At 36.2% G+C, this 12,773-nt stretch overlaps 1 protein-coding gene across 4 annotated transcripts in view; it reads right to left on the reverse strand.

Moving 5' to 3' along the window:
* Nucleotides 1-1,971: 1,971 nt before the first annotated feature.
* LOC108767052 (endothelin-converting enzyme 1) overlaps nucleotides 1,972-12,773 on the reverse strand; it is an 18,052-nt gene continuing 7,250 nt past the window's right edge. For 3 of the 4 annotated variants that reach the window (XM_018516697.1, XM_018516698.1, XM_018516699.1), the window contains exons 6-17: nucleotides 5,925-5,985; nucleotides 5,499-5,687; nucleotides 5,039-5,299; nucleotides 4,742-4,944; nucleotides 4,473-4,652; nucleotides 4,186-4,397; nucleotides 3,672-3,894; nucleotides 3,365-3,541; nucleotides 3,077-3,245; nucleotides 2,748-2,957; nucleotides 2,528-2,634; nucleotides 1,972-2,435 (exon numbers count right to left, since the gene is read on the reverse strand). In XM_018516697.1, coding sequence (XP_018372199.1) covers nucleotides 2,160-2,435; nucleotides 2,528-2,634; nucleotides 2,748-2,957; nucleotides 3,077-3,245; nucleotides 3,365-3,541; nucleotides 3,672-3,894; nucleotides 4,186-4,397; nucleotides 4,473-4,652; nucleotides 4,742-4,944; nucleotides 5,039-5,299; nucleotides 5,499-5,687; nucleotides 5,925-5,985 — 2,268 coding nt within the window. In that variant the 3' untranslated portion in view covers nucleotides 1,972-2,159. The remainder of the gene's footprint in view (nucleotides 2,436-2,527; nucleotides 2,635-2,747; nucleotides 2,958-3,076; nucleotides 3,246-3,364; nucleotides 3,542-3,671; nucleotides 3,895-4,185; nucleotides 4,398-4,472; nucleotides 4,653-4,741; nucleotides 4,945-5,038; nucleotides 5,300-5,498; nucleotides 5,688-5,924; nucleotides 5,986-12,773) is intronic. The other variant, XM_018516700.1, reaches the window with a different exon arrangement.

A 12,773-nucleotide genomic window follows, 5' to 3' on the forward strand; every position in this document is an offset into this window, starting at 1 on the left:
TGTGTGTGTGTGTACACACACGTATTAACTGAAGGAAAAACACAATTATTTATTGTACAGTATCTCATCTTACAACATTGTATTATAACTGAGATCAGTTTTTAGAGTTGATGTACTTTTTCCTTTCCTTAAATTTCAATTTTTACAAATCAATATCAATACATCATCATAATAGTGTATAAATAAATTGTTAAAACAGAATTGTTTTTATAAAGAAAAACACTGCTTATTTATGTAAAATAATGTACGTATCGCTGATCGCGCGTAAGCAATTTATTTCTTTTATTACATTAATTGATATATATATCAATCAGTGAGGCTTGAAGTGGTGGAAACCAACTGTGAGAGCGATAGCTATATGAATATTGAAGATGTCTGCCTCACTTCAATATAACATATATTAAAGCGAGGCGAACGTCCCTAATTCGTATAGCTGTCACTCTCGCACACAGTCGCACGGTTTCCCACCACCACATATTGGTATAGAGAAGGCCAAAGGCATAGAGAATGGACTGCGCGATCCGTGTGTCAAAATGATCAATAGGGATGAGAGAGAGGGACCGTGGCCGACAGCCATTTCTATCTCTTTCCATTCAATGGTGTAATGGGAGAGAGACACATTTGATACATTACTTAGATACGGATCGCACAGTCCATTCTCTATGTCTTTGGGGAAGGCTGATTCCAGTACAATATGTATAGAGCTCATCACTAGCATTAATATATGTATATGTATATAATCCAAACAAAGAATTTCAAAAATTGTTTGCAAATGTTCAAGTATTAACCAATTACTCATGTTCTCTAACCGCAAGTTTATATACATATATAAATATATACTATTGATATATAGGAGAGAGAGAGAAGCTCGAATTTATTAACTTTAAACAAAGTACAGTATCAAGATTCGATAAATTTGTAAAATCAGCTTAAAAATAGAGGAAAGTATCAAGATTTATAGATAAAAACAATCTATCAAGGCTGCTCGTATTTACTGTCACTTTCTTTATCCGACTTCCGTTTTTTCTGTAAAAAAAAAGCTGTAAAAGCTCACATTTTGTCCTGTAATACCGCTCTCTCTTCTCCATTCCCTCTCTCTTCCTCTATTAGATGTTTCCAAATGACACATATAAAGCGTATCCAATGAACAAATTAAAAAATGTATATTTCTCCATTATTTTATACATTTCTAGAAAATGCTGGAAATTTTAAAGAGCACGCTTGAGAATGCGTTGTGTCATTCATAACAAATGAGAGAATACTGTGATAGGGATAAATTGTATTCGTAGAAACTATGTATTATACATGTATGTATTAGAGATGTGCGAATTAATTTGAATTCGAATCGAATCACAGAGTGGATTCAATTCATCTTCGAATCTGAAAGAGATTCAAAACCGAAAAGTTCGAAAGTTCGAATCATTGGTAGTTCGAATTACTCGCTTATTTATTCTATACATATAGTCTGTCGCACACAGAACGCGTCGGCGCGTTACGCATGGAAAGAAACGACGCTATAGCCAAATTAGACTCTTATCTGGAAGAGTCCAATTGGCTATCGCGTCGTCTCTTGTCACGCATAACGCGTTGACGGTTGACGCGTCCTGTGTGCAACAGACCTATCTTCTGCGACTAATCTTGTAACAATTTTCAGCATGTACCAATTTTCGTGCATGCGCGTATACTTAATCATCGCGTGTCGTCAGTTATCATTGGACTCTACTGGCTACGATCTATTGGACTCTTATTGAATACGATTAAGAGAGTACGAATATTTTCAATTCAGATCTTTTTAAATAAACAAGAAAATGAGTCATTTTCAACATTCAGGTATTATCAAAAAGTATTGTTTTTAGTATATTTATGTCACAGAGTTATTAACTTTCCGATATATATACTTCTACATTCAAAATGAGTTTCTTTCAGCTTTTCAAGGTTTTTTTTTCTTAGCTAACGTCAGAGTGTGAAAAATTTATTCGAATTCGATTTGTATTCGAATAAAAAAGATTTGATTCAATTCGATTCGGGGTGTAAAGATTTCAGATTCGATTCAACCTTGCAAATGCTTAATTCGCACACCTCTGGTACACACACACGCGCGCGCGCGCGCGCGCGCACACACACACACACACACACACACACACATATACATTTGCATTTTACCATACCGAGCATTTGCTCACAGGATTCATAGGGGAACCAAGAGGGCAATTGAACACCTGAGCAAAGTCTTTCGAATTGGAAAGCGTGCCGATAACTCGAAATCTACCGGGTGAATGTAAAGATGTTTTCAATTTATTTCTCGTCGCTTCGGGGCGTATCGAACCACACCACACTTGAGCAAAGTTCAGAAAGAATAATTGTTTACCCGTCATGGTCATTCCGGGTAGAGTTTCGTCTTCCTCTTCGTTTAAACGTAGCCATCTCTCATACGCCTGCAAAGAAAACAAACTTTCCATCATAGTTCCATCGATCGGTGAAACTAGATTCTTGCTTTAAATTAGAGAAGGAAAATTTGTGGAATTACTCTAAATGCCTGTTTAATACCGCCGTTATCGGCAATATTTTCACCTTGCGTATTAACACCATCTATCTGCATCCCAACTTCTGTCACGGTATAATTTCCATATTGATCTGCAAAGAGGAAGATCTCGATTACAAAGGCAAAAGCATCCGATTACAATAGATCTTTCTATATCTTATCGCGTATCACGATTGATCAAAGAGGAAATTTTCTCTTTCCATACCAATCAGACATTGTGCTCGCCGATGAAAACCATCAACCGCCTCGTCTTTCCACCATCTATAAAGATTCCCATCTTTGTCAAACAATCTGCCTTTATCGTCAAATCCATGAGTAATCTCGTGTCCAATTACGACACCAATCCCACCGTAATTTAAACTTCGTGGAAAAAATCTATGATAAAAAGGTGGCTGTAATATGCCCGCTGGAAACACTGAAAAAAAAAACAGAATAAAAGTTTTAGACAGTTTAGGGAGTGATTTTTAAAACGCAAAATCATGAAAAAAAGATAAAAAGATATGGATATAGCTTCCTCTCAAATAATAAACTGACTTATCTGATTTTTATTGCGACTGTAGTAAGCGTTGACGACCGCTGGAGCAGTGTTCGTGTTCCACAAAGTTTTATTGACAGTATTGCCAAGGTGAGCTTGTTCGATTCTGGTTAAGTGTTGCAAGATATTTAAAGTATTCTCAAAGTACTTGTCTGGTCTGATTACAACCTGTGTTAAAATAATATTAATTACATCAGCAATTCATTCCTATTTCGTAATCATACTTTGTTACGTATCGTTACGGTGTGTCTCAACAGGTATTTTATATGTGAAGATACGTTATATACATCTTTGTAACGCTCGTTCAGTAGACGTGGTTGTAGGATAAAGTCCGGATAGCCGATTCTCAGCGACATAGAGTTTACTTTTTCAGTCGCCAAGCACTTTGTTTCGTCGTCGATCCAACTAGTTTTATCTAGCAGCTCTCTAAAGGATCGCTGTATCTCTCGAGTCATCGATAATGTCTGTCGTTGATAAAGGAAACATTGCCTTGTTCATATACTTAATAAAAAAAAGATCCCGTTTCTCCTTTTCTTTTACAAATTGTGCTAAATCGCAGTACTCGAGCATTCTCAAATCAAAGAAGATACTCACGTCGTTTTTACTGTTTTTGTCAAAATATTTTTTGACAAACATCGAACCAACGGCCATATCCATATTAGAATTGACTTGAGTTACGCAGTTTTTCCATCTCGACGGCGCTTGTTCTCTACCGAACAGAATGTAGTAAAACTTTTGTTTCACTTGCTGAAAACGATCGTCCAAGTTGTTTACTCTGTGTCGCACAAATCTCCATAAAAGATAATTTGCCACTGTTCTGCGAAAGTAAAAACCAGATTAATCGCAACGCTTTACACATCTGTGTTAAAAATGCAAAAAAGAAATAAAGTCTTATGGTTTCTGCACACTGAAGGCGGAAACGCTTGAAACGCGGCAAAACGTGATGCGATATAGCCAATATGCTTACAGCTCCTAATATGTTCATTGGTTACCGCGTCTCATTTTGCCGCGCGACAAGCGTTTCCACGTCCAGAATGCAGGAGCCATTAGATCAAACGAAGGATCAAGAAAAATAAAGTTACAACATGTAAAATCTGTATAAGTATACCTAGGTTGTGTCTTTGAAAGTAAAACAACCAAATCTTGAATGTATTGCAATGCGAAGACGACAACTGGCTCGAAAAAATGTATCGGCCGAGCCAAGACAATCGACAAATAAAGACACCAATCGATTTGCGGCACAAGTGCTCTCAGTTTACCTACACTCATTCGTTGATAGAGCTCTGAAGAATTTCGTCTTTCATCCGGTGACGATGTAATCTACGAGATTCGAGATCAATAGTGATCCTGAACAGAAAACGATAATAAATAGAGAGGAGAAAGTGATACACATACTGACGCGAGTTGCGTTTCGAATTCGATTAGCTCTTCGACATCAATGATCGCATTATCTGAGGATGCACCAAGTAATGTTGCGATTCCCATTAAGTAATCCTTGTATGCCTTGAGGTAAATCGCGTTCGATGGTTGAAGGAAATAATCTTTTGTAGGAAGTCCGAGCGATGTTTGATCAAACTGCGAACGAAATGTTTCTAATGTTAGTTTCTTTGTAGTGTAAGACGAGATACGAGAATGATACGATACGACGAGTCACACTCTATTACCTGTATCACGTACTTGTCGCTGTTTTTAATATCTGGACCTACCCATTCTGAGATTAATACTTCATTATTGTACAATCGAAGTTGTGCGGTCAGGCGAAGCCAGTCGAATTTGTCGGGATCCCAATTTGGTTTTAGAATTGGCCAACCACCAAGTTGATCCAAAAGCCGGATAAGTGGTTGTTCCATACGTTGCTCCAAGATCTCTAGCCACATTCTTATCGCATTAAAAAGCTCACGCATACGCGTATATTACTTTGCCTATCTACTCAAGTGCGCCAAGTGAGCCTATCTACTTACCGTAATTCATGCAGCTTTGAAACAGATGTTTCGCCTTTACCGTAGCATCGTCGCTGTCTATCTCATCGGCGTGGTGTAACATCGGGTCTTCTAACAATTCTCTCAGTACAGAATCCAACGACTCTCTGACCATCTCGAAAGTATCGTAGCCGGCTTTGTCTTTCGGAATAGGATTTCGTTTCGCCCAATTACCACAAGCGTATTGATAGAAATCCTGACACGGATCCACGCTCTTATCCATATATTTCAACATTATTCGAGCTACATTTGAGATACATTTTTTTTAGCATCTTTGCAACTCCCTTTTCGCATTTCGTATTTTCGTTACGTTGTTTTACAGGCAAATATTTTAAACACGGCATTTTCGAAAATATACAACTTGCCGTTCTATTTAACGCGTCAGTGGAAAATTTCAAGAGATAAAAAAGAAAAGAGATCGTAGCTAGATTAATACATATACCTTGGGCTTCTCTGATACTTTTTTTATTTCCCTCGCCTTTCCAGAATGTACGAAGATCAGGCATTTCATCGGTTTTTATCGCAATGTGTCCATCGGCCATCGACAACCACGTTTTATTGATGAAAATTGATGAGAACGAGTCTTCCTCTTGGATTCTTGCCGATTCCTCCTTCGATCGTTTTTCGACACCTACGTTCGCGAAACTATTATTTAACGGCATCACTTCTTTTTCTGTATATATTGAAAATTTCTTTCTGCATATATTGAAAAATTCATCACAATTCAATTGGAATTTGTTGAGTAAGAATATAGGAATATTGAATCAATATATCATATATTGATTTTTAAGTATTATTCGAAATAGGTGATAGTTACACTTCATTCCACTACTTTCATAAGTATCATCAATCTCTAGATAATAATCACCTAAGAAATTATTTTCTTCAATGTCCTGCGCGTTGTTTTCGATCGTGTCATCATTCATCACCTGTGCAAAATTTAATAACAATCAAGGGAATCCTTCTATAAAATTAATTACTTATACACGCACGCGTACATACGCATATATCTCTCTCATAATAATCGATATGATGATAATATATAGGGAATGGAAGTAACTCGTTACTTGTAACGAAGTTACAGTTACAAGTTACTTTTTTGGTAACTTTACTAGTAACTGCGTTACTTTTTTTTGGTAGCTGTAACGGTAACAAAGTTCATTTTTTTTTTTTTTGGTAACGGTAACGAATTTTACAGTTACTTTTATCGTTACTTTGCACATGATTGGACACGATACGACACAAGCGCACTTACACTGTAAACAAATTTCGTAAATTTACACATATAATAGATGTAAAATAGATTACATGATCAGTCCTGTAAATATAAAAAATCATGCAATTTTACAGAAATTATGTAATTCCACAAAAATTATGTAAATTTGTTTTTATTGTGTAAATATATCTTATTTTATATTGGAAATTATGTAAATAGCAGGATATTTTGAATATTTTCTGTAATTATCCAAATTTTAGTAATATTACGTAATATAACAGAAACTTTTCGCGTATAATTGTTAAATGTATAATAATATATAGTGCGAAATGTATTGTCATATTATCGTTCCTGATAGTTACATATACACATTGTAATTGTACTTCCACAATGGGGTGATCCCGATTGATCACGGCTCGATTGGACACCACCAATCACAGCGACCGGTGCTTAGGAGCTTTGTAGTCTCAAGCGCTGTGAGTGGCTCGTGTCCAATTGAGCCGTGTCCAACTGGGTGCCACCCTTCCACAATCTGCTTAGTTACAAACCAAGAAATTATTTTTATTTGCATATTGCCAATTTACAAACGTGTGGACGTTTACAACTATTATAGTGGATCTCAAAATTATCCAGTATAATAGTTGTAATTTTACACAATTTTTTATTATATAGTGCATAGCGCTTGAGACTAGAGGAGCCCCTAGGCCCGTCTGCTGTGATTGGCGGTCGTCGATTTAAAAAAAAGTAACGGGAAAGTTACTTTCTCAAGTAAAGGTAATTGTAACGAGTTACTTTTAAAAATCGGTAACTAGTAACGGTAACTTGTTACTTGTCCTATTCGGTAACGAGTAACTGTAACTTGTTACTTTTAAAAAGTAACTTTCCATTCCCTGGTAATATGATGATGATGATGATGATGATGATGATGATGATGATGATGATGATGATCATTGCTCCCTCGTATATATATTAAAATGGCACAAAAAAGAAAGGAAAAGGAAAGGACAATGTCCAGTTTGGGCCCCGGCTGAACAGCATTGAGACCTAGTTAGGATTGTAGAACATAAAAAAAGAATTAAAGTTCCATATGCACAAATTCGTAAAATGAGTCCCTTGAGTGCTATAGCTGTTCAAAGTTCACTATTATGACCATGTATTGTGTACCATGTAGGACTGGTTTTATCCGATTTCTCGAATTATCTAATACCTGGAATATGTCCAATCTTGACGAAGACAACTAAAACTTTTTTTGGACCCCAAATGAATAGTTATAAGTGATATATATTAATCGATGAAAAGAGATGAAAGACACTCGAAGTATGAAACAAAAGGTTTTAATTGCCTAATTAAAATGTGGCCAATATATGGACCGTATCTCTCTTCCCAATTGGAACTCTCTAAAAGTAAAAAAACATCATTAACTGTTCTTGCTGGCATATGGATGCCTTCGTCAAAGTGTTGGGCATATCCTAAATACCATATAACTGTCATTACAAAAATGGCTATCATACGGTTGGGCGCACACACCCAACCGTATGATAGCCATTTTTGCAAGAGCAATAATATTCTGAAATGGCTTGAGCTCCTTCACCATCACGTTCTGTCAAAACGTACACATAGTAGCGAGTACGATTCATATGCCTAGATTGTATTCGAGTTTTTTGGCGAGAATAGCATCATATACGACTATCCCATAATTAGCAAGATTTGTTCTCAACATCATGACTTATCTATATAAAATATCGTCCCGTAGTAATCGTATGCTCTCTATAATATGATCTGGCCTGTTTAATCTGATATAATTCGAGTCTAATCCTATATAAATCATCTTCTGTCAGTACTGGAAACCTTAACTCATCATCCAACGAGACAAATGCGACAGTTTTGCGGTTCAGATTTTATTCTTGGGTTAATCGAAATAACAGATTTGGTTTGTGCAATCGATCTACCATAAGTTATGCAATCTCTTCCGAATGTTCAGCGTCTGATATAATGACCGAATGAAACATATTATAAAGAGCAGCGGTATTTCGAAAATCAGTCATTAGATGGGGAATATCGATTGGATACACCATAAACAATTAAAATACGCGAAGCAAGTTTTAAGGTGTCCATTGATAACTTCCACGACAAACCTGACTTTAGTGACTAATCGCGAATTATTACCAAGCGTATCGCTTAGTTGACTTTCAGATGGAATGATATCTGGCATTTTGACCACAAATCTCTTACATTCCAAATATTCCCTAATGTCACGGAAACCTCTGTCAACAAATACATCACCTTTGTGAACTCTATAACGCACCTCTCAGGCATCTTCTCCATAATTGTTCGCATGATGATTGGATGAGACTAGTGGTACATGGTCATATTAGCGAACTGTGTAGATAGTTCTAGCACTCAGGAAACCTCTCCTATAAAGTTGGGCTTATGGAATTTTTGATTCTCTTTTGATACCTTAAAATTGTAGACATGTCTCAAAGTTGTTCATCCGGGGCCCAAATTCCCCTATAAAACTTATATTAGGGCATAGTCCTTTCATTCCATTAATTTTTAATATGCGTATAAATACTTTCTCCTTTTTTTCATGCCTATTTGATAATCATCACATCCATTAACGAGTGTTCACAAAATATAATTGCAAGTTGATGTAATATTCTTTTTCAATATATGTATATACATATGTATACATGCGCGCGCGTGTGTGTATATATAGGTACAAGATGTCCGGTAAGTTTTGACATAGCGCTCATGAGCAGATAGAGCGGTTTAAATTGAATTAAAAAGTCCTCTACCATTTTGCAATTTCCGCAATTTTTTTTTTAGTCACCCAGTAAGCAGAATTGTAAGAAATAAGCGACGACACGAAAAAAATTATCAGGGCGCTCCAGGATTCGAACCGAGGCCTGCCCCTGTATTCTGTAACTCGTTATACAGTCGTTATGTGTTCATAACGTCAGTCGCGCAGCTTTTTTACTATGTAAAATATCTGCGCAACTGTCGTTGCGAACACATAACGACTGCATAACGAGTTACAGAATACAGGGGCTGGTCTCCTCCATATTGATAGACTTTCGTCCTGCCACACAGCCCTGACGCTGATAGCTTCTCTGCTGTGCCTATTTCCTCTAAATTTCTTACAGAATGTCTGAAGGCGACACATAAAACAATCTATATCTTTCAGAGTTCTTTAAGATGTTCGTTAAAAGTGTGTTTCTTAAACACCTTTAAAATATTTCATAAAGAACTCTGAAATATATCTTAAAGTTGTCTTATGCGTCGATTTTACCTGCTTAGAGCCACTTCGACCAACTCCGATTAACTTCGATCGGCCTTATTAATATCCCTTATTCGGTAATCTTTAGAAATTAATATCTCGTTACCTATTGCAAAAATTGCAAGATGGTAGAGGACTTTTCGATTTAGTTTAATCCGCTCTATATTACCTGCTCACGAGCGCTTTGTCAAAACTTACATCTTGCACACGCAAAGCAAAAATGTTATGAAGAAGCGAATTTATATATAACTGTTAAGGTGATTGTATCGCAAAATGACTTTACTTAAAATTTATTTGAAACTTTTACTACTTTGAAGATAGTACTTTGAATATTTACTACTTTGAAGATGGTCTGTTTTCTGTCCCTGCACTAGAACTCTCTTTCTCGCTTTCGACAAAAATTATGTGTATATATATATATAAAACACAAACTATAGAAATCAAAGCCTTTACACGGTCTAGCTGGATCTTAATGCTTGTATGATTCTTATGTGAATTTATATACTACGTATGTAGTCCCACAGAAACGCGCCTCGGTAGTCTAAAGGCTCAGGGTCTCGCACGGTATGCAAGAGATCCGGGTTCGACTCCCGGCCGAGGTAATATTTTTAGCAATAAGAATTAATTATTTACAGATTTTAATATGTTATTCATCATTATTAAGATCGTTTCGAAGATGCGAATAAGCATCAAAAAATTTGTTAAAATTGCTAGTCAATTTAACTCGTGATATTACTGCGGTAGTTTAGTAGAGTTAGCGTTTCAAGACCGGAAATTTTTCGGCGCGCGTTTCTGTGGGACTACATACGTAGTATATAAATTCACATAAGAATCATACAAGCATTAAGATCCAGCTAAACCGTGTAAGGCTTTGATTTTCGATAGTTTGTGTTATCACATGTACGGTTCTATAATATATTATATTAGTGTACACAGAGTTCCGTCACAGAAAACAAACCTAATGATATTCTGTATACATACGCCTAATTTTTAGAGGGGGGGAGGTAACCAGGCATGTTCAAAAGTTAATACTTTTATATTAATATACGTTTCTTGTGCTAGACAAGGAGGTAGACAGTACATTTTCAATTATAGCGCAAAAGCGATGTTTAGAAATTCGCTCAAAAACTAAAAAGGACTATATATATAAATAAATATAATATAATACAACCACCTTAAGATATATATATGTATATGTATATAAGGATGAGTCGAAGAAAGTAAAGTCGTGTTAATTGAAATCTAATAGTGCGCAACCAGTTAATTAGTATTTTATGCCAAGAAGAAATGTGCAAAACTCCAATGCAGTCGGATTATATATCTTCTGTTCTGCCAAGAGTGTCGAAGTTTTCTTTAACTTAAAAATTACGAAATGTTAATTTCTGAATCGGCAATGTCCTTTTGCTTCTGTGTTTACTATTCGTCACGGTTGATTTCAAATGTGAGTACAAACACTTTTAATTCACCATTTTGGATATTCCATACGCAATTTTGAATCAACGAGTTTCCTAATTGGCTGTAAGATAATACTGAAAGAGATTTTGGGGAATAAGAGAACAAACATGACTAAAGGAATATAAGAAATTCAGATTCGGATCCTCGTCTATGTTGTATTGGCAAACCTTCGTGAGGGGCTAATAGCGAATTCGGTTGGATTCAGAAATTAGCATTTCATAATTTTTAAGTTAAATTTGAAAATTTCAACACTCTCTTGGCAGAACAGAAGATATAATGCGACCGCATTGGGATTTTGCACATTTCTTCTTGGCATAAAATACACTAACTGTTGCGCACTACTAGATTCCGATTAACACGATTTTTTTCAACGCACCCTAATTGTGTGTATATATATATATATATATACATACACTACGCAACAAAATTATCGCAACAAAATTTTTCATCGAAATTTTGCTATTTTTCAAATGCGCATAACTCGGTCAATTTTCATCGTATCAAGACGATTTTTTTTTCATTTTGTAGGTAATTATCTGTACTTTAAGAAAAACTTGATGCGAAATTAGGTGCAAGTCGATGTCGCATCTCCATGTTTTGATAAAGCCCAAGCATTTTTTTTCTTAAAAAATTTGATTGTTTGATGCGCTACCTGGATCGCCCCGATTATTCGGGCATTTTTAACAAATACCGCCAGCATTAGTATTACCCGATACGTACCGCGAGGAGGTTGCTGGTCGGACTTTACGCATCATTTTGGCCCTGAAAAGGGCCGATTATGTAAATCATTTGTCAAATTAGGGACCCCGTGACTCGTCACTTCCACAGTATTTTCTGACTCACATTTCTCCACTGTCTGGCCGTCCAGTTTCGATGATTACGGGCGTAACGTAGACGAGTTCGCCGATGTACTGTTGTCAACATGGACACTCTAGCACGAATTCGTGATCTTAAACCTCTTTCGTGAAGGCGTCTTCTTATCGTTTGAGTGCTAATTCGTCTGCCTGGTAAAGCTTCATTCCCGATTTGTCGCGCAACCCTTGTTGGGACGCGCAGAGCTTCATTGACAATGTTGTGATTCTCCCGATTCATAGTTACCCTAGGTCGACTTTGACCTGGAGTGCGATGATAAGAATCTGTTTCTTGGTACCGACTAAAAACACGATACCGTCGAGCGATTAACACCCATTCTTATTGCTGCGGCGCTCTGACTCAATCCCGCCTCTAGCAAGGCCACAATTTGAGCAGATTAAATTTCAGTAAGCCGAGGCATTTTTAGTAAGAAAATAAAATATCCTGTGCTTTTCTGTATTTTTTTATTAGTATTCACTCTGCATAATAAAATTAATGTTCAATAAGAATCCTTCTCCATAATGAGGTTTCGGTATTTGACTCTATCGCGATATTCGTTAAAAACGCCCGAATAACTTCAAAATGGCATTACTCGGTCAAAAAAAATCGTAACTCGAATTTTTTTTCAAATGGTTTGTTGAAAAGTGCACTTTACAATGGTCTATGTGGTATTTTCGAAAAAAAATCGGGGTGATCCAGGTAGCGCGTCAAACAATCAAATTTGTTAAGAAAAAAAATGCTTGAGCTTTATCAAAACATGGAGATGCGGCATCGACTTGCACCTAATTTCGCATCAAGTTTTTCTTAAAGTACAGATAATTACTTACAAAATGAAAAAAAATCGTCTTGATACGATGAAAATTGACCGAGTTATGCGCATTTAAAAAATAGCAAAATTTCAATGAAAAATTTTGTTG

The sequence above is a fragment of the Trachymyrmex cornetzi genome, unplaced genomic scaffold, assembly GCF_001594075.2.
Source record: "Trachymyrmex cornetzi isolate Tcor2-1 unplaced genomic scaffold, Tcor1.1 scaffold646, whole genome shotgun sequence".
Classification (NCBI taxonomy): domain Eukaryota; kingdom Metazoa; phylum Arthropoda; class Insecta; order Hymenoptera; family Formicidae; genus Trachymyrmex; species Trachymyrmex cornetzi.